At 38.1% G+C, this 25762-nt stretch overlaps 3 protein-coding genes across 4 annotated transcripts in view; all 3 read left to right on the plus strand.

The window, feature by feature from the left end:
- Window positions 1–25762, plus strand: part of LOC134825068 (tubulin beta chain-like) — a 65515-nt gene that overhangs the window by 27 nt on the left and 39726 nt on the right. The window lies entirely within an intron of this gene.
- Window positions 979–7834, plus strand: LOC134825127 (kinesin-like protein KIF3A). 2 transcript variants are annotated; one of them, XM_063837266.1, is made up of 14 exons: window positions 979–1040; window positions 1223–1428; window positions 1572–1699; window positions 1869–1980; window positions 2103–2275; window positions 2656–3147; window positions 3365–3649; window positions 3794–4269; window positions 4431–4582; window positions 4806–4969; window positions 5361–5559; window positions 5846–5991; window positions 6353–6503; window positions 6947–7834. In XM_063837266.1, exons 1-14 carry the CDS (start codon window positions 979–981, stop codon window positions 7231–7233), a joined length of 3033 nt encoding a protein of 1010 aa, XP_063693336.1. In that variant the 3' UTR covers window positions 7234–7834. The 2 variants fall into 2 exon arrangements, with proteins under 2 accessions (XP_063693336.1, XP_063693337.1); XM_063837267.1 differs by having other exon boundaries at window positions 3380–3649; window positions 6947–7833.
- LOC134825066 (uncharacterized) overlaps window positions 8048–25762 on the plus strand; it is a 42661-nt gene continuing 24946 nt past the window's right edge. The window contains exons 1-10 of the mRNA XM_063837193.1: window positions 8048–8164; window positions 8437–8547; window positions 8807–8952; window positions 9210–9541; window positions 9692–9837; window positions 10103–10221; window positions 10440–10531; window positions 12713–12845; window positions 13034–13132; window positions 13455–13540. Coding sequence (XP_063693263.1) covers window positions 8082–8164; window positions 8437–8547; window positions 8807–8952; window positions 9210–9541; window positions 9692–9837; window positions 10103–10221; window positions 10440–10531; window positions 12713–12845; window positions 13034–13132; window positions 13455–13540 — 1347 coding nt within the window. The 5' untranslated portion in view covers window positions 8048–8081. The remainder of the gene's footprint in view (window positions 8165–8436; window positions 8548–8806; window positions 8953–9209; window positions 9542–9691; window positions 9838–10102; window positions 10222–10439; window positions 10532–12712; window positions 12846–13033; window positions 13133–13454; window positions 13541–25762) is intronic.

The following is a 25762-nucleotide window of genomic DNA, read 5'->3' on the forward strand; positions in this document are numbered from 1 at the left end:
ATAAATTAATAAATTAATTTACACCACAAAATGTTCAAAAAATATACAATTTTTACTTTGCAACACTGGTTCCAATTGAATTAGAAAAATCTATGATTGGTGTTTCATTACCTTCGGCTGCAGCAGTGCAGTAGAGAACAGCTGCAATGACCAAGAAAAGCAAGAACACCTTCATCTTCAAAGTTTCAAACGGTGGCTAAACAAGTTGAATCTCTCTTCCTGTAAAACACAAGCAGAACAATTACAATATTATAGTGAAATTATACTGTTATGCTCACCCTTTTATAGTTCCCTTTAATCCCTAAACTGATGCAAGGGGAGACTTTTTCCTACCGGGTACTGCGCAAACCTATATTTAAACTGTATTAAAGTTGTTATTTGCATAATATTACTAGCTTTAAGAATTATTTGTAAAATGTGCTAGGAAATGCCAAGCTTGGACGATGCATTGTATATAATTTTGTTCAATATTATTAAATTTTTGAAAAAGCTCGATTTATACTGTTTAATTAAATGTATAAAATTGTAATTCATATTTTTAAACTTAAAAGCTCAATCAGTTTCATGTATTATTGAAGGGCTTAAGCATTATATTATATATTTATATATGTACAGATTGCAGTACACACTGCAGAGATCGAATGGGAATTTCGCACCTTGCCAAAATATACAAATATAGGAGACTTCCTGACACAGACTAGCATAATACATATTAATGTATTGCATATATTCCTCGTCATTCCACCAGGGATGGAGCAATATTCTACTTGGGGTGGAGCATTCCATTTGGGGTGGAACATTCCACTTGGGGTGGAGCATTCCATTTGAGGTGGAGCATTCCATTTGGGGTGGAGCATACCATTTGGGGTGGAGTATCCCACTTACTGATTGTAGCCATATATTTTAGATTTTCATCATCATCATCATCATTGAAATTTTTGCAACAACTGACAAAAATCATCTTAATTTCATAGCCTGATGTCAGAACGTGAATGTACATCTGTCAAGGTTGCTATCAGGGTTCGACCCTTACTTGAGAGGTGAGTTCAGTGTTACCTTACAGCTGTTAGCATGTAGCCATGTACATACAGATTCCAAGAGTATAGAAACAGTTTATTCAACGATAATATGTTTTTTCAAAGGAACTTTACTGCAATAACAGACATTGCCATGAACAATGTGATGATTATTTTCCACAACCTACCCAATATCCATATCACAGGGAGAGGATAAAAAGATGTAAAGAATGTCTGATAGTACTTCCAAATAAAAGCCAGTTGGCACTAGGCAAAGACCAAAACTTCACTTTCGACCATGTGTTCGAGGAATCCATCAGTCAGGACAATTTATATTGCGAGACTGTAAAACCCCTGGTCCTGTCATGTCTGGATGGTTATAATGCCACTGTTTTTGCTTATGGACAGACAGGTATGAGGTGACTTTGTTTAGCTCATTTTCTCTAACTTAAGATTTTCTAACCCATTTTAAAGTTTCTTTTACTTATAATACTTAATAATGTAAACGGAAAATTAGGCCTTCCTCGATGTTTTGATCATACCTTTAAAATTCAGGGAGCGGAAAGACCTACACAATAGAAGGTGTTGATTCAGATCCAGATCTACAGGGTATTATTCCTCGTGCAGCTGCAGATTTCTTCAATCTTATTGATACATCTGATAGTGATAAGGACACCTTTGTGGTAAGATAATGACAAGTGGATTCTAAAAATGAAACTGAAACCAAAATTTTCTTCTTTCAAATGATAAACTTTTCTAGAAACTCAGTATAGCACCTGAGGTATTACTCGAATTTCCCATGTTATGTATGAAACTATAAAACGAATAGTTGAATTAAATCTCCACCTTCAGCTAAAAGTGTCATATCTTGAGATATATTTGGACGAAGTGAGGGATCTTCTGTCGAACACTGCAGAGGAGATTCACATCAGGGAGGATGATAGAGGGAACACAGTTATTCAAGGTTTTTGTTTGATCTGTTTAGTCGTCTTGATACTTTAGATGTGTCTTGTTTATTCATTGTTGTGAACGAAAGTATGATCAAAATGTTTCGCTGAAATTGAAACCTGACAAAACTTCACCAAGGTTTGAAAGAGGTGCCCGTTACAAGTAGTGACGAGTTGCAAAAGATAATGAGGTATGGAATGGCAGTTAGAACAACCGGAGCTACTCAAATGAACGAGCAGTCGTCACGTTCACATGCCATTCTTACCATTCACATCAACAAGCAGTCTCCAAAGTCTGTGAGGAACATTGAGGTTGGTCTGATGATTTTTTAATGAAAATTTTTTAAACCTCTGGCTTGCCCTCAGATCAGATAATAGAATTTTGAAATCATATCGGTTATGATTTACCAGTTTCAGCCTCTTAGACTGTATTCCAAATTCTAAGAAACATCTATGAATTAAAGTCACTATTGTGACGGTACATTAGAACCAGACAGAAACAAAGTGTGAAGGGCCTGAACAGAACCCCTCGGTTTCAGTTCCTTGTTTAACACTGCCGTACAGCAAGGACATTCACCGTTGGTTCTCCAACATCCATATATAGATGTTTCTATAGATGTTTATATAGGATATATAATATCATATATATTATTATATATGAGATATATCTCATGCATTACAAAATCCTACAGGTAACATCAGCAAAGTTTCACTTCGTTGATCTGGCTGGTTCAGAGCGGGCACACCGAACAGGAAACATTGGCGAGCGCTTCAAAGAGTCCGTTCACATCAACAGTGGACTGCTAGCACTTGGAAACGTCATAAGCGCTCTCAGTGACTCGAAACGGAAATCAGGTCACGTACCTTACAGGGCCTCTAAGATAACAAGGCTTTTGAAGGACTCTCTGGGAGGGAACAGCAGGACCCTCATGATAACATGCGTGTCACCGTCCAGTGACTCCTTCGAGGAGACGCTCAACGCACTTAAATACGCTAAACGCGCCAGAGACATTCAGAACAGACCTATTGTAAACAAGGATGTGATCGAGTTGGAAATGCAGAGAATGGAATCAGAGATATTGCAGTTGAGACAGCAGTTAAAGACACGGGAGAATAGTTCTTCTGAGGTGTCTGGAAGTGATATTGAGAGTCTTCAGGAGGAGAAATCACATTTGGAGAGTGAGGTAGGGTGAAATTTTGAAAGTTTACTAATTGATTTGATAATTCTTCAAAGAAAATTTCTGATTTTTTCTGAATATACTTACTGATGACATAGCTATGATCTTATAATGACAGATAAAACTAATTTGGTACATGTGGCACTCAATTAACTCCAATAATCAAACTTATGGTCAGGTTATTATGATTTTGAATAATCTTTGATATTAACATAAAGTTCAGCAACTATTTATCCAGCTCGACTCATACAAACAATTCGTGAGATCATGTCGATCAGACGTGGAACGGTGCATATCCAAGAAATCCACCGCTGGTCTAGCCAAACTTCTGGAAAAGATCAAATCACGTGATACAAAACAGGGTGGAAGTTCCAGTGATATTTCAGATGGTGTGTTTGATGAGGATAGTGATGTGGTGTCACAGCTGCGGGGCGAACTTAAGAAGTGTAGGGAGGATTTGTTGAATGATGAGAAGATATTTGCTGATCAGCAGTTAGACTTTGAGCAGGTCACACATATTTTATTTATACTATATTTTAAGGAAATTGTGTTTTTTATGACGGTTAATTGTTAAATCATAGGGAGGCTTTTCGAGTTAAACTAATAATATTATGAATCAGTATTCAGTAATTGAAAGCGTTGTTTGAATCAGGTAAAATCAGAGTTAAATGAGAAGATGTCACGCTACGAGGATGAAATACACAGCCTAAAAATAGAGATCGACAAAATGAGAGAAGGAGTTGACGAGAATCTGAACACAACTCTCAAAAAGAAAAGCATCAAGATCACCCGGACCAAACCGTGCACATTTGAAGAAATCGAAGAAATAATGAGAAAGAAAACTTTCGTAATCTTCGAGAAAAACATCAAGAATTGCTTGGAAAATACAAAACCAAGAGCTAAATCAGAGATGTTGGAGACGTTCACAGTTCCCCAACCCAGCAAATGTACGATCAAAGACCACTGTAACTTGGAAAGTAGGATGGAAGATTTGGTTAAAAAGAATGAGAGTTTGGCTAACGAAGTGAATCAGATGAAAGACACTACTGTGAATGTGCACGAAACAAAGAAGCATTTGGAGAAGAATATTTCAACGATTAGGAAGCAGAAGAGTGACTTAGAAAAACGGTAATTATTCCATCTTTTTCAAAAACTTGTATTCTAGTTGACTATTATTCTTCGTTCAAGAACTTTTTGGATTTTAATCACTATTTGCTGTAAAAAAGCTGAGAAATTAAACTCTCAGAATATTGTGAGTTATTTTATATCAATACATCCCTTGTCTTCAGATTGAAAGATGCAGAGAAAGACTTATCAAAGCTGCAAGCTAAAAACAAAAAAGAAAAGTTGGTATCCCTCGGCAGGGATAAAATGGGGAAGAGGATGTCGGAAACGGCTGTAAATACCTCCCAGTCTTCATTTGTTCCACCTCACAATAAGGGTTTGAATGATTTGTTACTGTATGAAAATATTTACTCAAAAACAAACTTTGATTGTTTTAATTTTCTGCTGCTTGTGTTTCATGTGTTCAATAATCTGCTAATTTAAGGAATGTTTTAAGAATTCTTATTAATATAAGAATTTTTAACTTTTTAGTCCGTTTCTAAACGGACTAAAAAGCTAAAACAATCCCACACCTATCCAGTAACATTCCCTCTTTGCAGATGATAAGGAAATCGAAGAAACACTAGAAAAGATAATGGAAGAAAGACAACGACTCCGTGTCAGGGAGGAAGAGATTAAGCTAAGAGAACAGGCGCTGAAAGAAAAGGAGGCTATAGAGAGTGAAATCAAGAAGTTGAGGAGTAAAGAAGTTAGAGCTAGTCAGGTATGCTAAGTTTGAATTCTATTCCTGATATTCTGATAAATTCCTTTCTTTTTTCAATCTAGAATCGTCCTTATCCGCCTTATCGCAGCTTTCCAGTAACATTTGTCTTTAAAACGCCATATTACATGAACCCAGGGACAAAAGGAGATCGCAGCATGTGCGGAATCGCGATTTTTCCCATTATTTGCGACAAATTTTATGTATAGTCTTATATTTTTATTTTATGTATAAAGTCTATGTAAAGTTTATATTCTTAACTTCATAAAGTTTATGTACATAGTCTGTTAAAATCGCGATTTTTGGGCAAACTAATCGCGATTTTCTTTTGTCCCTGCATGAATATATATTATATATATATTATCTCATCATTACTAAATCGTGTTAACTTCAGGTTGTTTCAAAGGATTTACTACGGATGTCAATGAAATTGGACAAGTTAGATACTGAGATAGCAAACAAATCCTTGTGTTTAAGTAGGACGCAAACACTTTCTAAATCAGTTGGATTAGAGGCAGAGATAAGGGATCTTCAGAGGAAGAGAGCTGAAATTACTGGAAAAGTTGAGTCTCTCAATAAGAAAGTTAACCTGGGTGAGTTCAGTTTTTAAATGAAAAATGTTGTTGAAATGTTGTTAAAATGTTGTTAAAATGTTGTTAAACGACATTCTCAGTTTGGTTCCGCTGATTCACCAATCATTTCATGACAGTTCCAATATTTATAAATTATAAATTAATTAATTTTGGCTTCCACCTTTCCACAGTTCTAATGTACTTGTAGTATTTTAGCTGTCTCAGTTCCAATGTTGCTGAGATGCTATTCAAATCTTGCATTGGTTATAATATTTTCGATATTTACAATATTTCTGTCCCCAAACAGGTGAGTTATTGACGAGCGAGGAGAGCACAGAGTACCGAGATCTCAATGAAGCACTAGAGATAACGGAGGCTGCAATAGAGTACCGCTCTAATGCAGATACAGAGAATGGTGGTCCTGATACTGCCTCTCGGCTACCTTCCACACAAGTGAGATTACTTTGTGGTTTTGTTAGTATGACGTCATAGATTAATGAAATAATGAAGTTATAAGTTAACGGAATAATGACGTTAAACTTTGACATATTTAATTCATTTTCAAGTTACTGTTTTGAACTAAATGATGCACATTATATTTTATAATGGAAGCTGACGACGCTTTATAAATCTCCAACGCTTACGTAAATCTCCAATCCAAAACATTTGGTCTTTCGAAACATATAATTTCTGCTTTGAAAATGAAATAAAATCGAAGAAAGTGTATTCCATTTTCAAAAGACAACCAAGTTCTGTAAAATTTAAATTAATCATTAAAAATCTTTAAATGTAACTAAAATCTCCTCAATAACAGGCAGTAACAGATACACTGTTCAACAAACTGATAATAACACGCGAGGAGAACAACACCGTGTTACAACAGAACCAACTGCTGAAGATAGAACTGGAGAACAGAACTTCAGAACTCAACTCCCTTAATAAAACTCTTCTTTCAACATCTCTCGGTACAAAAAAATTTTGTGATTTTTATGATTTTTTGATTTAATTTGATGATTTTTAACACGCTTTCTACTTTTCTCGGTACAAAAATACAAACAAAATAAACAATGTTCCAATCCGGAAATTACATTTCTCGGTACAGTTACATGATTTTTTGTTATTATTTTTTCCGCTCTGAGAATGATTTGCCCTTCTGATTGTTAGGACTCGGGCATTTAATGCGTATCCATAGATACTAGTTCAACGTGTTACGTTTTAAAATCTAACGTTCCTGGTCGAATATTTTAATTTATGAAATGGCGAAGTTCAAACTCTGCTACACATTTCAAATTCTCAGGTTAATGACCGTTTGAGTTTTCAGCACAACTGATTCACTAGTTAGTACCCTGATCTTAATCTTACCTTTATAAGATTTACAGTTTAAGCTCACCCTAACCTTCCATCACAGTAGCAGAGACACCACAACCCCCCACCACACCCAACCCAGTCATGGCCCAAATGGAACGTGACGTGGCTTACTACAAACAGCTGGTCAAGGACCTGAAGGCCAAGTTGCGCGGCACCAGCCCACGTGACAACACCGGAGCTAGCGCGGGAACTGACACGCTGAGTGGGGGAGTTCTGACTCCCGTCAGGAAGAGTAAGAGGGAACTGAGACCGATCACGGCGGAGGAGGCGTTCCATAGGTCGGGGACTGGGTTTAACACCAGTGGGGTTAATAGTTCAGTACCTTGAACATGGGGACTAGTGATTGGTTACATGTTTTTATCACGTCACGACATTCTATGACGTGACAGAGGCTGAAAGCCTGGTTGGTTTATCTTTTCACGTGCGCGTGCACAGATGTTGTGATTTGATTTGATGATTTTTATCACGCTATTGATTGGCGCATGAAGTTATGTCTTAGATACGGGTTGAGGATATGGGAGGGTTTTGAAACAGGGTTCTTGGTAAGGTTTTGGTAATTGTGTCGGAATTTTCATTAGTGTATGTAAAGTGTTAACTGTATGTAAAGAGCTCGGCATAATTTCATGGCGGTTTTTACTGTGATATACATAATTACGTATTATCATATTTTCAAATTTTGACTGACTCCTAAGATGTCTGCATGTTAAACTTATTGATAACTGCTACACTATACTTGAATATGAGCTTTGACTGAACCTTATGACCGAACCTGATAATATAATTCTAAAATGTATTTTGACGCTTTGAACAGAGATGCTGGATTTTTTGCATGCTTTATTTGTAAATTTAAAATTATTTGATTGTAAAAACTGTGTTGATATATTTTTGATAAAAACAGTATTATATATATTATATTGTGCGCTGGTTTTAAAGCGTTTTACTTCTTTAATTAAATGTTTAACTGAAAAATGTTGTCTATCATCTTAAAGTTACCCAAGTTAGTCTTTTGCAGGGCTCAGATTTAAGGTGATAACCTTAAATTAATTATTCAAATAATCAATTAACTAATTACTTACTTAATTAATTAACTAATTACTTAGTTAATTAGCTAATTACTTAATTAATTAGCTAATCACTTAATTAATTAGCTAATATAACTTAATGCCTTGTTAGGGATGTCAGGAGGAGTGACTGCAGGAGTTAACATGTCAGATAAACACAACCCAGCTCGAGCAGTCCCTGTTAGGGTCAAGAAGAAGTGAGATACTTTACATGTCTAAATATAGCAAAGCTTTCTTTGGGAATGAAACTTTCAGTACCTCAATCGTGTCTTTTGAAGTTGTGACATCCTCAGTGACCTTGCTAGATGGTCATTCAAGAAAAATTCAGTCGAAACAAACAGTGAAATTTGAGTCTTGGAAAGCTGATCTCTATAAAAAATCAAATAATCACTTAATGCCAATGGCTTATTTAGATTTGTTTATGACTTGTTAATGACTTGTTAATGACTTGTTAATGACTTATTAACAGGACTCTTAAGAAGCTGAGTAACGCAGAGAGACTGGAAATGGAGAACGCGAAGATGGAGGAGAGACTGAGAACTCTGAGGAAAACAATAGAGAAGGAGAAGGAGGAGAGGAGGTTAGTACAAATAATCAATTAACTAATTAATTAATTGATTAACTAATCATTTAGTTAGTTAGCTAATCACTTAATGAGTTGAGGAGAGGAGGTTTGTACACAACTTGTTATCTGTATTTATTGGTGAATATTTGTCACGTGGTATAGTAACTGTGTTATATTTGGTTGATTTATGTCCCATGTTACAGACATTGTGTTCTAATTGTTTTATTTGTGTCACATGTTAGGGATACTGTGTTCTAATTGGTTGCCACCCCAGTAACTGTACTAGCCTGTGGAAATCAGGACAGACGGGAGCTATAACTAATTTCGCAAAGGAGCACAGCAGTAAGAACAAGAGTGCTGGTATTAAACTCGGTGATAAGAAGATTAAAGTTAAATTTCTTACTCCTGTGGTAGAGAAAGGTGAGAGTTTATTGACGTTAAAGTATGAGAAATAATTGTATTTTTTATAGCCTTGGACTTGCTTGGCTTAACTTAATAAAATATGAATACTGCTTGGGGGAATTGATCAAAATGGGAATGAAATGAAAAGGCATTGCAAATTAGTAGAACACATGCATATATTAAGATAAAAGGTGGTTGGGTTTAACAAATCACCACAATCATGCCTTTTAAGACGGAAAATAGCCCAGTTAATATAGAGTACCCTTACATTCCAGGAGAATCCCGAGAAAAACAACGTAAAGCAGCCCCACGTGTCTCCACACCCCACAACTCTAGCACCACAGCTGGTTCCTCTTGGGCAGAACCACAAACATCCCACCAAGGTCCCGCTGAATCTCAGCGCTCTGAAGCACTGCGCCCTGAAGCGCTGCATGCAGATGCGCCGCGTGCAGATGCGCCTCACACAGAAACACACAGTTTTGAGATGCAGAGAATGCCCCGTGAGAGCATGGCGTGGAGTGAGGTGGGGGAGATGGAGGGGTTGCAGAGACAGGCTAGCATTGTGGGACCGGTGTGTGGTCAGTGTGAGCTGAACGGCGCTCAGATGGTACGTGTTTTAGTTTCGGTGGTAACCTAGGTTAAAGTTGGTATTTATATTTAAATCTTTGATGGTACTTGATACTTCAGATGGAGATGTTCTCGATTGAATTGCAAATATTGTGTGAAGTTCGTTTTTCAGATAACTGATTTTTTTCAGAATTGCATGGAATGTGGCGAGAAATACTGCACAGAATGTTTTGCAATGTTCCACAAAAAAGGAGCCCTAAAATCACATACCTCCCGACCTCTGACCCGACAAGCCAACTTGGCTTTAAACAGTGGTCCTGCAAGACAAGTCAAAATGTAGGTTCTTTGTTAGTATGTTTTTGGGAGTCAATTTATCCTTCGGCTCAATTCATTGAAATTGGTTTGAGATTGGTTTTGAGTCCGCTTAAATGATATAGCTTCTGTGAGTTAATATCGATTAGGACGCCTAATTTTGTGCTTAAGAAAAAGTTTGCATGCCACTACTGTTCAACTGTGAAAGTGCTTGACAATTTCTGTACGTGATTTCCATAGGCCTTCATATCAGTCACGAATCACGAATTAATATAGCCAATATTTTCAGTGAAGAGCCGATACAAGAAAATTCTCTCTGGGGAGATTATGATGAAGATGCATCAGCTGCAGGATTCATGGACGCAGTCAAAGCATGGCGGGGCGAAGAAGTAACAACAAATAGTACTGGTAATTTGAGAATATAATCGCATTTTGACACATTTTGAAATCTGCTAACCCGCGGCCAGTAAGCAAATGGAACGCGCGGACGCCGAACGGTTATTTTGTGTTGAAACGTTTTCGCGCAACCAGTCAGTGTAGCGAAAATGCGAATTTAATGATCGATTTGCTATGCATTACGATAGAACGATATATCACGTGCTTCAATTATTTTGTTATGTGTTTAGGCAACCAACAAACCGGTGTTGCTGGGAAGACTACGGACGGTTCACAAACAGCCAAGGGCGCTATCCCTGATATAAACTTCTCAGAAAACGAGGTATTTATTCTTTTATCAGCCAAATTTCGAAACCATTCCGTACTTACTTTTTTACTTACTTTTACTTTGGGCGATCCTCAATCGAAATCCCATTCACTGTCTGCCTCCACACGTCTCGATCGCACATAACAGTTCGAAGGTCGTCTAACTGGAGCCCAGTGTCACGAGCTACTACGTCCAGGAAGGTGAGTGGTCTCCTTCCACGGCCCGATTGGGCAAGTCGCCAGGGGAGGATAGTGGAGATAACTTGGTCAGAAGCTCTCATGCAATGCCCAGCAAATCTGGAACGCCTCGACGCAACCACTGAGGCAATAGATGGAAGGTTGCCATAGATCTGCTTGAGCCTTGAGGGTTGGATGCTTCTTCCACGAGATGTTCTTGGCCTTCATTAAAAGACGGGTGTAGCATCCGTTGAGGCGTTTCTCAAGCTGCTTGTTTATGGTCCATGTCTCTGATCCATAGAGCAATACTGGTTCGACACAGGCTCTAAAGAACTTGACTTTCAGTTGTTCGGAAATGCCAGAGGACCAGACTTTTTGCAGTTTAATACAGGCTGACCAGGCCATTCCTTTCCTTGTGTTGAAATCCTTTCTACTGTCCGCAATGAAAGAGCCGAGGTATTTAAAGTCATCAACCTGTTTAATCTGGCGGCCTGAGATAGAATGTAAGTCGACAGTGTCAGGGATATTGATGGTCATGAACTCGGTCTTAGAAGCATTCATAGCAAGACCAACTTGTGCGGCTGCATTTTCAAGGTCTGTCAGCAGAAGTTGGACTTGCTCTATGGTGTCTGAAATTAAGGCCAAATCATCAGCAAAGTCAAGGTCTGTGATTTTGACCGCAGGCACTCTTCGGCTTTTCCTAGGCACGATGGTAAGACCGAATTCGTCACCCATGCAGCTTCTGAGGACATAGTCAAGGACGATGATGAAGAGAAAGGGTGCTAGAGTGTCCCCTTGAAGAACTCCAATAAGTGTCCTAAAAAAGTCAGTAAGGCCGTCGATGGTCTGGACACGAGAGAACGATGAGTCATAAAGAAGCCTGATAGCATCTACAAGTGGAGTAGGGATACCGTAGAGGGAGAGGATGTGGAAAAGGGCATCCCGGTTAATGCTGTCGAACGCTTTCGAAAAATCGACAAACACAATTGCGGCTGAACGATTTCCGATCTTGCATTCCTCGAGTATACGACGTAGGGCAAGGACCTGTGGGAGTGTGGATCTTCCTCTACGGAAACCATTTTGGTTTGGCCGCAAGAGGGGATCAATGAATGGGTAGATCCGGTTGAGGATGAGCTTGTTAAAAACTTTCGCTGCAACCGGTGCCAGTGAAATGCCACGGTAGTTTCCTGGATTAGTAAGATCACCCTTTTTGGGGATAGGAATGATAGAGGCCGTTTTCCAGGCTTGGGGGATCACACCATCCATGAGTGCTTTATTACAGAATCCGAGGAGGTTTTCACGTAGCTGGGGAAGCTTCCAGACTGAGGGAGGGATGCTATCTAGACCGGGTGACTTGGAGGACTTGGCGGACTTCAGAACCGTGTCGAGTTCTGACATGCTGAAGGATGAGCAGCTGATGGGCAGGGTGTCAGAGACTCGCTGGTTGAAGAAGGGGAGGGTGAGGTCCGGCGGAGGCTGTTCTGTGCCTAGAAGGGACTTGAAGTGCTCGAACCAGATGTTGAGCCGTTCTTCGGTAGTGCCTCCTGGCACTTTGCAGTATGGCACAGTGTCGGAAGATGTTAGTTGCCTGATGATGTGCCAGGAACTGCGATGCCTGTGCTCGGGGTTAGTTTTCTCCAGCAGGTCAGTCTGTTGTCGAATGTGCTGTGAAGTAGCAGCATTATAGGCTTCGTCCAGTTGCTTCTTTGCGTCTTCAAGCTTTTCCTTGGACGAAAAAGAGGGGGAAATCCTGTGACTCAGGGACGCATCCTTTAGGATATTGCGATGGTGTGCAATATTAGGATCGTTGTAAGGATTTTCCCGTTTCCTCTTCCTCTTTTTTGGCAACACCTTAAGTGCTGTGCTTGTAACGCTTTTAACGAGTAGGTCGTAGTCGGACTCGAGCTCTGCTCCGTAATAATTGCAATATATCTCTATGATCTATGAAGAATTGATCCATTAAAGGTGAAAGCATATAATGAGGGTATTTTGATATTAATTGTTATTTTGATAATTTCAGAACGTGTCATACTTTGAGCGGATGCTGTTGAAGAAACAGAAAGAGACAGTAGAAGATGACATTATTGACAGTGAAGCTAAAAGTGAATACAGTGCAGGAGAGATAACCGTGTCACAACTCGACTTTTGTAGAGGTAAAGATAACATGAGTCATTTTGTTACGAATTTTTATAAAAATATGAAAATCTATGCTTGAAAGTCTAAAGGAATAACGCTCCTATAACCGCCCCTCAAAAGCTCAAAGTATAATCACGGAAAGCGTAAGACGTAAGCGTTTTATTACACTGGATCCAATCAGATATGTATACGATTTTAATTTCAGATCTGTTGGCTCACAACATCGAAGAAGATCGCAAATCTAGGATGGAGGCTGAACGACCAGAGAGTGTTATTGAAATTGTGGAAGTTAATTCCAACATTGGTAAATATTAACATTCTTTATTCTATACCACATATTATTTGATTATTCACTCTACGACATTGGTAATTGTTAACTGCATTTTACTACAGTTTTTACCACAATATTTCCAGTATAAATGTCGGTGACAATGTTTTGCCACACTTCCATATAAGTATCAATCATCGAAACACGCCTAGTTACGAATGAAAAGCTTTTACAATTTGAATTCTCGACAATTATCATGATCATGGGTTGTTTGTATAGTTTAATTTTTTAAAGTTACATTGTTTTGTTAAATTTTTTGTAATCACATTTTAAAAGTTAAATTTTGGCTATTCAACAGGGTATTTAGAAGAGATAGCAAGTTGTGTAGTTGAAGAGTCGCCAGTTTGCTCTGACGATGAGGATGATGTTAGAGGTCAAATGGAGGTAAGATCTGGCCTGTAAGATTCCTCCTTTTTTATGAATCATGACATCATTATGTTAGAGAAACAGGTAACTTCGAAAAGTTAAATTAGATTGATTGATAAATCTATATCTACCTGATATCACCATTGATTATCATATAATTTCATATCTTAAAAGGTAAAATACATAAAAATATCTTGATGGTAGAACAATTTTTTCATTTTTTTTGAGACCAAGAAAATCGTATTCTCAGGGAATATATTCTGGGCGGTTTCTTTAGTCACGATTCGCGATAGCCAGAACTACGAATTTATCATCTAGGAATTTATCAACTACGAATTTATCACTACGAATTTATCAACCACGAATTTATCAACTACGAATTTATCAACTACGAATTTATCAACTACGAATTTATCAACTACGAATTTATCAACTACGAATTTATCAACTACGAATTTATCAACTACGAATTTATCAACTACGAATTTATTAACTACGAATTTATCAACTTTTTCTTCTTCTTTCCCTTCTTCTCTTTATCTCCTTTGTCTCCCTTCCTTTTACTTGATTTTTTTTCTTCTCTTTGTGTCCTTTTTTCATCTTGTCCTTTTTGTCCTCTCCACGTTTGAGGACGTCTCCTTCTGAAGGTAAATCTGATTCTTCAATCGGACGAATAAACCGATCTTCATCATATTTCTCAATAGGTCCTCTGTCAATTGAATAGAGCTGGCAATCTGTAACGATATCCTCCTCTTTAGTTACCTTCACAGTGTACTCTTCAAACGTTGACGTACACTCAATTAGTCTCCCACTCTCAGCTATTTTCTGCATGATGGTCGTGCATTCCTTAAACATACCGTGTTTACCATCATGATCCCCACCTGGTATTTCTTCCCCAAAAACCTGGACTTCACACAGTGTCAAAATCTTCATTTCCTGAGTTATCTTCACGACATTACCCTCCAACCCTTTCTTGCAGTCGTACCTCTCTGCAACGGGAGAACCTCTCGTTGCCTGTACGGTAGCACATTCCTTAAATACTCCATCTTTTCCTACCCAGATTAGAGCTCCAATTATCCTCTCACCACAACAGTCCATCCTGTTGAAGATCTTCACTGCATCAATTCTATAAACCTTCTCCAGTGTAACCTGCCACCAATTGCCCGTCGTGTATGATTTAGTGTGTGTGCACGTGTCGTCCTCCCAGTTTCCACTGGTCTTCCCGTCCACTGCTCGGTCGCTTTCTCCTCTCACACACGTACATCCTCCGTATGTAGAACTCTGGAGTTAATTAATTAATTAAATGAATGATTTTGAATAAATTGATTAGATAAAGATTCATACGGCTAGATCAATCATTGAAATTTAAAATTTTAAGCCCGTTCGAACTTTCGACTTAGAATTAGCAGTGAACAAGCTTACATTAGGGAAAGAAATTTTAAAAAGGTTTCGAATATTATAAATTTCTTTCTAACTGACCTGAGAAGTTGGACGTTTCAAAGCGAGGTTTGTCTGGCAATAAGCCAGCTGAATACCGATCAAAGCCAATAAAACTATTGTTGAGTTCATCTTGATGCGATAAGAAATGAAGTAAGAACTGGTTACTGGACCCTCCTAAATTTAATAAATGTTCAATATTAATTATTTCATACAATTAGTTAAATGTTTGAAACCACAGAATTTATTTATTTACTTGTGTCATGTTTACTTTTTAGTAAGCATCATATTATTTCGGGACTCGGGAAATCGAAATATTAACTTAAAAGCTTCTTTCATTAAAATTTCTGATTGTTTCTGAATAGACTCAGTGAAGAGGGTACGATCTATATTCCAACCTTAGTTTGTCTAATAAACTTATTAAGAGGATGAAAGTTACCGTGTTTACTTATTAGAAGTTTGTAGTCTTAACTCTTTCAGTAAGACTCGACACAAAAACTCTAGAAGTGAATACAATAACATGTCCACCATTCAAAAGAGTTAATATCCATTTACGCAGATCCAATTACTGAAATTACAAGTTTAATAAATTCCGGCAGTTTCATGAACATTATAATTCCAGTCATATCCTAGGCAGTAAACGAACCAATTGTGGGTATTGTTGACTTAACAAGTTAACACTATACAGACCCTACTCAAATTATAGTTGTCCCTATTATAGAGTTAAACATAGCATCGTTATAATTAAACAGGGAGTCACCTTTTGTATATTTATAAACAAAAGACGTATAACTAATAATAATAATAATATTAATACCAAAGTAAGTAACTATAAGTTATTTATTAATAAAAACTGGCAAACCACAAGGTGTTAACTAATGAAGTAGTGGACTGCTATTATGGTAATAAAGTAAACTTATTGTCTAATCAGACCTCCTTTCAACAACAGATGACAACAAAATATAATAGACTAACGACACAAAAATGCCGAACAATGAAATATTTCTTTCGCTCATTTAAATAAATATGAATCCCTGTTTAATTAACCAGTTTATCAAGAATTCATTTATCTATAATTAATTGTATCCAAAGCTCCACATACGGAGGGTGTCCATGTCGACCTAACGGACAAAGCGACAGAGCAGTGGACGGGCAGACCAGTAAACAATGGCGCGACGACACGTGCACTCACACCAAATACAACACGGGCAATTGGTGGCAGGTTACACTGGAGAAGGTTTATAGAATTGATGTAGTGAAGATCTTTAACAGGATGGACTGTTGTGGTGAAAGGATAATTGGAGCTCAAATCATGGTCGGAAAAGATGGAATATTTGAGGAATGTGCCACCATAACGGTAAAAATAACCGAGAGTGAGAGGTTCGAGTGCAAGAAAGGTTTGAAGGGTAACGTCGTGAAAATAGTTCAGGATAAGAATATCTTGACACTTTGCGACGTTCAAGTATTTGGAGGTGAACCTGGTGACAAAGATGAAGACAATAAGGAGATAAAGGACAAGAAGAAAAAATACAGAAAAGACAAAAAGAAGAAAGACAAAAAAATACAAAAAGAAGGAAAAGAACGCTAAATAATGATCGTCTGAGTTACCAATTTCCGAGTTTCGTTCTGTGGTTTTGAACATTTAAAGCAGCACGAAGAAAATTAAGACTTGTGATCAAAGTAATTAGATTAGTAATTAGACAAATAATTTTTTTCTGTCAAGCCATTACTGTTAATTGATTCCGGGCAATCCTACTCTTATATCAAGAAGTATGATTGTTTTCTACAATTTATCTATATCCAAATCACAAAAGAAGACAACTTTGATCGCCAGAATATAATAAATGCAGCAGTAACAATAATATTTTACCATAGATACATAATAGCGTACATAAAAAACTACTGCGAGTAATCACAGAGTAGATTCAACTTCATTGTGTATCTCTTGAGAATTGTCTAGATCTCTTTTATCTTAAACATTAACATTTTTCCAACTCCCTCAATTGTTTCATTAGTTCTGATACTATTTCCAGATCCAAGATCTCACACACGTACATCCTCCGTATGTAGAACTCTGGAGTTAATTAATTAATTAAATGAATGATTTTGAATAAATTGATTAGATAAAGATTCATACGGCTAGATCAATCATTGAAATTTAAAATTTTAAGCCCGTTCGAACTTTCGACTTAGAATTAGCAGTGAACAAGCTTACATTAGGGAAAGAAATTTTAAAAAGGTTTCGAATATTATAAATTTCTTTCTAACTGACCTGAGAAGTTGGACGTTTCAAAGCGAGGTTTGTCTGGCAATAAGCCAGCTGAATACCGATCAAAGCCAATAAAACTATTGTTGAGTTCATCTTGATGCGATAAGAAATGAAGTAAGAACTGGTTACTGGACCCTCCTAAATTTAATAAATGTTCAATATTAATTATTTCATACAATTAGTTAAATGTTTGAAACCACAGAATTTATTTATTTACTTGTGTCATGTTTACTTTTTAGTAAGCATCATATTATTTCGGGACTCGGGAAATCGAAATATTAACTTAAAAGCTTCTTTCATTAAGCAGTAACAATAATATTTTACCATAGATACATAATAGCGTACATAAAAAACTACTGCGAGTAATCACAGAGTAGATTCAACTTCATTGTGTATCTCTTGAGAATTGTCTAGATCTCTTTTATCTTAAACATTAACATTTTTCCAACTCCCTCAATTGTTTCATTAGTTCTGATACTATTTCCAGATCCAATTAACCGTCATTTCAATTCTTTTGGGGCACTGACATTTGACAGTCGTATTGATATATTCTACTTGGTTCTTGTTGTCACCTTCTCCAGTCAGCTCCAGGTTGATATATTCTACTTGGTTCTTGTTGTCACCTTCTCCAGTCAGCTCCAGGTTGGTATCTCCTACTTGGTTCTTGTTGTTTCCTTCTCCAGTCAACTCCAGGTTGGTATTTTTTATCTAGTTCTTTTAGTCTCCTTCTCCAGCCAGTTATAGATTGGTTTCTTCAATTTGGTTATTTTTGTCTCCTTCTTCAGCCAGCTCTAGGTTGATATATTCTACTTGGTTCTTGTTGTCACCTTCTCCAGTCAGCTCCAGGTTGGTATCTCCTACTTGGTTCTTGTTGTTTACTTCTCCAGTCAGCTCCAGGTTGGTATCTCCTACTTGGTTCTTGTTGTTTACTTCTCCAGTCAGCTCCAGGTTGGTATCTCCTACTTGGTTCTTGTTGTTTCCTTCTCCAGTCAGCTCCAGGTTGGTATCTCCTACTTGGTTGTTGTTGTTTCCTTCTCCAGCCAGCTCCAGGTTGATATCTCCTACTTGGTTCTTGTTGTCTCCTTCTTCAGCCAGCTCTAAATTGGTATCTCCTACCTGGTTCTTGTTGTTTCCTTCTCCAGTCAGCTCCAGGTTGGTATCTCCTACTTGGTTCTTGTTGTTTCCTTCTCCAGCTTGCGCTTCTGTGACAGGCTTTTCTCCACCTTGTACCTCTACACCATCCAGATCAATAGTTCCACGTGGTATTGGTCTCCTTATTCTTTCTCTGAAGACCCTGATTGTTCTTGAGTTGGCCGTGGAGGATCTAAATCTCTGGACAGGAAGGCTGAGGAGGTGTGTCACAGTATCATCATAGATCAATGGATTGATTACAGAGTTGATTGGGAGGATGATCATGGAGAACAAGCTGTACCAGGGTGTTGCATCAAGGACATCAAAGGAATGCAATACACAGATCACTATGAATGGAATCCAGCAAAGAAAATCTGTAGTGATGATGATTGAGATTATCATGTTCATTTTTCTATTCCGCCGTGAAATTTGTTCGTTGCCTCCTGTCTTTGTCAAGCTTTTGGATGATCTGTAAGAAATAATGCCTATTACCAAATAGGAAATTGTAATTAAAATGAAGCAGACAAAGTTCAAAGCAAGGATTGTCCATACAAAGTTCCTCTGAGGATCTTCTGCTTTGACAAAATACTTAAATAGGCAGACCCCGTCGTTCCCATAGAAGTCAACTTTTGAAATCTCTGTCGTATGGTCCTCATAGCCATTATCATGAGAATACATATCAGACACCATTTTGTTTATCAATGTCCAATCGAGTGTTGTGTCCTTCATTCTGCCAAAATATGCTCGAAAGATGGCAAGCAGCCTCTGTTTATTAGGTGTTCCAATCAAAACCTTCAGTTGGTCTGCGTATTTCACCCCATTGACAAATAAATCCTCAAATCTGCTAACGATTGGGATAACAGCAATGGTGATGGATGCTAGGGTCATCATAACCAAACCTGCTGCAACTTGCAGCGATTTCTTCCACGTTACTTCTCCTGGTATACTCATGGAATTGTATATTCCATAGATTCTGGTGAGGCTCAATGCACACATTGCAAACAGAGTTATCTGGGAGCCTATGGTGCTGAGGACACCAATTACTGAACAGTTGGTGCTTGTAATCCAACTGATCTGCTGAGTGCAGTAATCTTCTTTAAAGATTATTCCATCGTAGATTGAGATGCAAAATAGATATCCACCCACTAGAAGATCTCCTGAAGATATGATCATGATGAGAGATCTATTCAACAGGGCCACTGTGGTTTTACAGTTCTTCAGAGGTCCTGCATTTTTGACAATGATGACTAAGTTTGCAAGGATAGCTAGAAACCCGATCACCCAGGAGAGAACCTTTAATACTGTGCCCTCAAGAATCTTTGTAGAACACTGAGCATTGCATTCGTCGGACAAATCCATGCAGTCGAACGACCCATCACATTTGCTAGTCTTTGGTATGTAAAGACCACTTTGTTTGCATTTAAAATGGTTAGAGCAGCTTTCCTCGTCAGAACCATCCCCACAATCATCAGCTAGGTTGCATACTTTTGAGAAGTCGATGCACTTTACTTTGTTATCACAGACAAAGTATCTGTTGGTATAGATAATATCAAATGACTTAATAAAGAAGGCCAAATATTCATTGTTGGCAATGGTGCCAATTCTGTTGCGATATTGTCCTGGACAAACTTCATATCTGGGAATATTTCTCAATGAACAAGTAGAGTCGGTACACTCACCGGTACAACTAGTGTACACATACAGCTCTCCAAACATGTGGTCACAAGTTTGAGGTTTCCTTGGAAGGATCACTGTAGTTCTGCTTTCCACACCAAAAAAGTAATGATTCGGAAAGATGAAAGAGACATCTGTTTTGCAAGTGTCATTGAAGTTTTGAGTATTCTTGATCCCCTTAATGAAGTGTGAAAGATGCTTAGTCAAGGTTCTATCGGTTGTGAGAACAGTTGTGGATACTGTTGGTGAACTACTAGACTCGGAGCAAACTTTGTTCTCATTCCCACAAGTTTCAACTCCATCACAGAGTTGACCGAACTCCACGTATCCAGGATCGCCCCATTGGCAAAGATAAACGTTTTCACATGTTTGGTCCTTGCTGGTAACAAATCTTAACGATTGTTGGAACCCACAGGTGGGTCAAATATCTTCTTCATCTGCGCCGCCAATGCAATCCACTACTCCGTCTTTCAGCCAGGACAGGGGTATTGATAATTCCCCTGCATTTCCAATCCGTCTTTTACATTTCTGTTCTGTCTTCGAGGTGCAGTCAAGATTTGTTTCGTCGCTCTTATCGTTACAATCCTGTTTATCATCACACAGTGAGTGTTTGTGAATGGAGCAGGAGGTGGAGGTGCTAAGACACTGGTTCTCGATATTATCGTCACACGCCTTTTCTCCCCGACATATCAGAAATTTGGAAAAAGAGGACTTGTATCCGTTCATAAGACAATATCCTCCAATCTTGGTGGTGTCAGTGCAGTTTGTTTGATATGGTGCATAATTCTTGCAGTACAATAAATATCCTTGAGGTTCCTGGTTTTCCTCCAGAGATGGCCCAGAAGCAAACTCCATCTGATGACATCGTGTGATATTTAGAACAGGAACTATTCCTCCTGCCTCAGAATGTTCACAAGTGTACTGTGTCTCGTTGGTAACAGCACAGTTCTTTTCGTCTTCTCCGCCATTGCAATCCTTAACACCATCACATATCCAGTTTTTTGGTAAGTGATAATTCTCTATACCCCAGTAGTTGCAACTGATACCTTAGTGGTATCCTCCACAATCAGCCTCGTCCTCACAGTTATAAATATCGCACATCCCATTACAGACGTGTTTGGATGATATTCTTCTTCCACTTAGCAGGGTTGTCCATTTCATTGGATAATCAGCATCTGAACACCCTGTCTCATCTAGATCGGTATTCACACAGTCTCGTTGGCTGTTGCAGTGAAGGCCTCTGTTTTCCATGTCAACGGTGGTAAAGATTCTCCCTGAGTCCAATTCACAGATATAGCTTCCACATAGAGTCTCATCATTTGTTATCCTGCCCATTGTGCTCGTTCCGCAGACTTGGTAAAAGTGGTGATCTTCGGAGCACAGCCCTGCTTCTTTGTAGATGTCTGAGTTGAGGCCGCGAAACCAATAAGTAAAGTAATATTCCTTTGAGTTGTGGCACTTGTAGAGCTGGTTTCCGGTGTCCGAGATTTCAAAATAGTCATAATAATCATATTCAGTTAATTCACAAACATACTTCAGAAATCCTCGTTCTTCTTTCAAACTGCACCCTGTGAGATATTTGGTGTTGACGATTGATGCCGTGATTTTTATTGCGCTTATGATAGGGCCCCAGAAATCCCAATTTAAATCGCTACTTTAAATTTTAATAGTTTTTAATGGACCTCTGTAAACAAGTGCGCGGTAAAGAAAAAAAAATGTCGCATGATCCCTCGCTAAATAGAGAGTTTTATTATGTGAACGCTCCCTTATATTTATATGAATTTTGAAAATTACCTTGGAATTCAGACCCATCAGCCGGTGGGAGTGGTGTAGAATATTCTGTTGTATCCACAACAAATTCAGTTACGCTAGAAGATTGAGAGAACTTCCAGGTCCTAAGAATCAGCAACAATAATAGCATAAACCTGGTACTGAATTAGTTACAGTTGAGTTAAGTTAGAGAGATTGAATAGATCTATAATAAAAATAGATAGTATAAACCTATACTTAATTGGTTGCAGTTAAACACTTGACCAAAAAATTAAACAAAATGATAACAAACACTATGTACGTAAGTTTTGGTAATGACTCTAGGACCTTAATTCTTCGTGCGATTGGTAACATCAATTAAACTGTGATTTGGAAGACATGGAATCAAGGCCACCATTCCAAGTCTCAGCAATAGCAGTACGCAACGTCAACAGTCATTACTGGGCGGCGCTCAGTCTGTCATTCCGCCGAATCTCTATTGTTTAAGAACATAATAATAATAGCCTGGGATCCCCAGGTAAAAACAGTCACAGTTTGATGGTAATTCATTTGCAGTAATGGGTTAATTTGCAGTTTATTAGGGCGGCAATCACAGCCGCCCTAATAAAAATTCTTAAATTGTCTTTTTATGGACTGGAGTATGAATAAGGCGACAGCGATGCTGCAAAGGCGGTCGAACTATTCGATTACCCAGTAGAGGAATCTACGAATCAACCTTAATTCCCAAAAATTTGGGCGACAAAAAATTTGAGCGGGCCTCTCGCCCAAATTTTTTGCAGACCAAATTAATTGCATACATCTTTTCCGTCTGCTAAATTTTTTGCTAACCAAACTTTTGGCATTTGGCCTGTGGCCCTGAAATCTATAGAAAGATGGCTTTTTCTTCATATCCAAGTGAAATAATATTTGAAATTTTAGTTTTCTAATCTGTCATTCATGGCTTGACCAAGTAAAAAGGCTTATATTTTAAATGAATAGAAATAACTGGAATAGCTAACAGCTACTAATAAAACAAGTGGATAGAGGTACGGATAGCTAGAGATTTAAACAAGATCTGCAAATGGATTATCATCCACCGTAAAGTCTGATCTACAAGCATCAGTTATACCCGACTTCTCAAAGCCTTTCCTTATGTCATCTGGCCTCCCTTTTAAATATACAAAAAGTTCGTTGACCAACGAGCGTGTACTTCACGGATCACTGTCAACCGGATATCAATTTTCACATTGTCTGATGAAACTCCTCCATTGAGCTGACACACTATGTTTTTTGCGTACCAATCTTCGTACTTATTGCGCATGAATTTCTTAGCCAGTCCATTGATAGATATGTCCAGGGGCTGTAGATGATGGGTCATATTAGCTGGAACTTTCTGTAGGATGCAGTTGTTGGCTGTCATCAGATCTTTTAGTGTCTGTGTGTGTTGGGCCCGAAACACATCTGATATCAGTAGCGCTTTCTGCTCAGGGTTGTTGATGGAGGCTCGAACTGATTCTATGTGGGGAAGAAGGATTTTCTCAAACAACTGGACACTGGTCAAACCTTTCGACCATCTGGTGAGGCGTCATAATGATAATTGTATGTGAAAGGGGTATGATAAGATATGCTGAGTGTAAATAGACTAAACTATCTGATTGAGAGACTAAATATCACTATTGTATATCTATCATTTTGTACTGTGCCATCATCACTGTAATTTTTAGTAGTTACTGGGCAGATCGTAAATTTTATAATGTGAAACAACTCTGACTACCACCTACATGCTTAAAATTGAAAGCAAAATGACTGGAATAATAAGGAATAATAATGAACTAAGGCAAATATCTAACTGAAATTTTAGTGGAAAATTGTTCATTTTTCGAAGAATTTGTGCCCAAATTTTCGGTCGCCCAAATGAGTTCAAATTTTCTGCCCAAATTTTTCGGGCTCAAATAAATTGTGCTCAATATAATGGCATACAAATTTTTGGGAACTAAGGTATCCAAAGTAATAATATATATATACAGGGTGGCCCAAATGTAACTACCCACACGCAACCCTTTAATAATTCACGTTGTTCGGGTCAGAATTTCACAAAAATGTTAGAGAATATAGATACGTAATGACCAATTTACAAAAAGTTATATACAGGTATCGAAGGCGGTCGAACTATTCGATTACCCAGTAGAGGAATCTACGAATCAACCTTAATTCCCAAAAATTTGGGCGACAAAAAATTTGAGCGGGCCTCTCGCCCAAATTTTTTGCAGACCAAATTAATTGCATACATCTTTTCCGTCTGCTAAATTTTTTGCTAACCAAACTTTTGGCATTTGGCCTGTGGCCCTGAAATCTATAGAAAGATCAATATAGTTCAAATTTTCTGCCCAAATTTTTCGGGCTCAAATAAATTGTGCTCAATATAATGGCATACAAATTTTTGGGAACTAAGGTATCCAAAGTAATAATATATATATACAGGGTGGCCCAAATGTAACTACCCACACGCAACCCTTTAATAATTCACGTTGTTCGGGTCAGAATTTCACAAAAATGTTAGAGAATATAGATACGTAATGACCAATTTACAAAAAGTTATATACAGGTATACATAATAATATTATATTTAAAGAACTGCATTTAAGTGTCCTGTTCAGAATCTACAGGAATGAGGACTCTGATGGCGGAGAGAGGGAGGATCTGAGATGTGTTAGAAGTTTACACGATACATATACATATCACCGGAGACTCGCGGGCGGAACAAAATATTGCACGCGCACGCGCGTGCAATATTTCATATGTCCCCGAGGGCGCTAGCCCGAGGAGGACATATTTTCGTATAGCACGGAGGCCGGAAGGCCCATCGGGCCCGAGTGCTATACGATTTTTCCGCCCGCGGGTCGAGGTGATGTGGATTATATCCACCAGCGTGAGCTTTTTCTTACAGATATTAGTTTTTACTTTAGTTTCTTCAAGAGATCCGTTTTTAATTTAGTTTCACTTTTACTTTCAAACATTTTTCTAATACGATAGTTCCGCCCTCGAGGCGAGGAATGATATCGTGTATATCCATCAGCGGGCGTTTATCACGAAGCTTCAGTTTGCAACAATCACAGCAAATTAATGTACAAGATTTCAGAAAAGTTACGAAAAAATCATGTTGCTTTTGGTTTAAGATGTAAAACAGGCCAAAATGACTGACTATAGAACGAAAAACCGGCTGCTATCAAACAATGTTTCAGCTCATTGTTTCAGGTACATATTTTAATGTAAACGATCAAAATATAGGCCTCTCTCCCTCTCTCCTTCTCTCCCTCTCTCCCTCTATCCCTCTATCCCTCTCTCACTCTCTCCCTATCTTCCTTTCTCCTTCTCCCACTCTCCTTACGTCCCTCTCTCCCTCTATCCCTCTCTCTTTATCTCCCTCTCTCCTCCTCTCCCTCTCTTTCTCTCATACTCTTCCTCTATACTTCTCTACCTCTCTCCCCTCTCCCTCCCTGGAACAAGAACAAGCACCACCAGTCGCCACAGAGCCCTCTACTACCAAGTTAATTGCCATTATCATGTCAGTTACCTGGGTAACGTTTGTTTGGGGACCAGCTTTTGGTACACTGGTTAATGTTTACTATAATATTGAAATATTACATTAGAATTAGATAAATAAATAGAAAGATAGAACATACCACTATAATCAAAAACCAGGGTTACCCGGGTAACCAGTTACTACAGTTTCTGTAGCAGCTACTGAGTGGCTGGACACTTAAAAGTAGTAACCCAGAGAGCTCGAGATCACAGTCTGATCATGGACATTTAATATGAAAGTTAAAGATCAAATTCATAACATCAATTTAAATGGCAGTTTCAAAACAAAAACAGGGCAAAATATCTTTCGGGAACACAATAAAATAACACGTAAAATTTCGGCCTACATTTCAAGATTTATCGACTGAACTAGTGAAATGAAAATGGTAAACACAACT

This window comes from Bolinopsis microptera, chromosome 13, assembly GCF_026151205.1.
Source record: "Bolinopsis microptera isolate Bmic1 chromosome 13, MBARI_Bmic_1.0, whole genome shotgun sequence".
Lineage (NCBI taxonomy): Eukaryota > Metazoa > Ctenophora > Tentaculata > Lobata > Bolinopsidae > Bolinopsis > Bolinopsis microptera.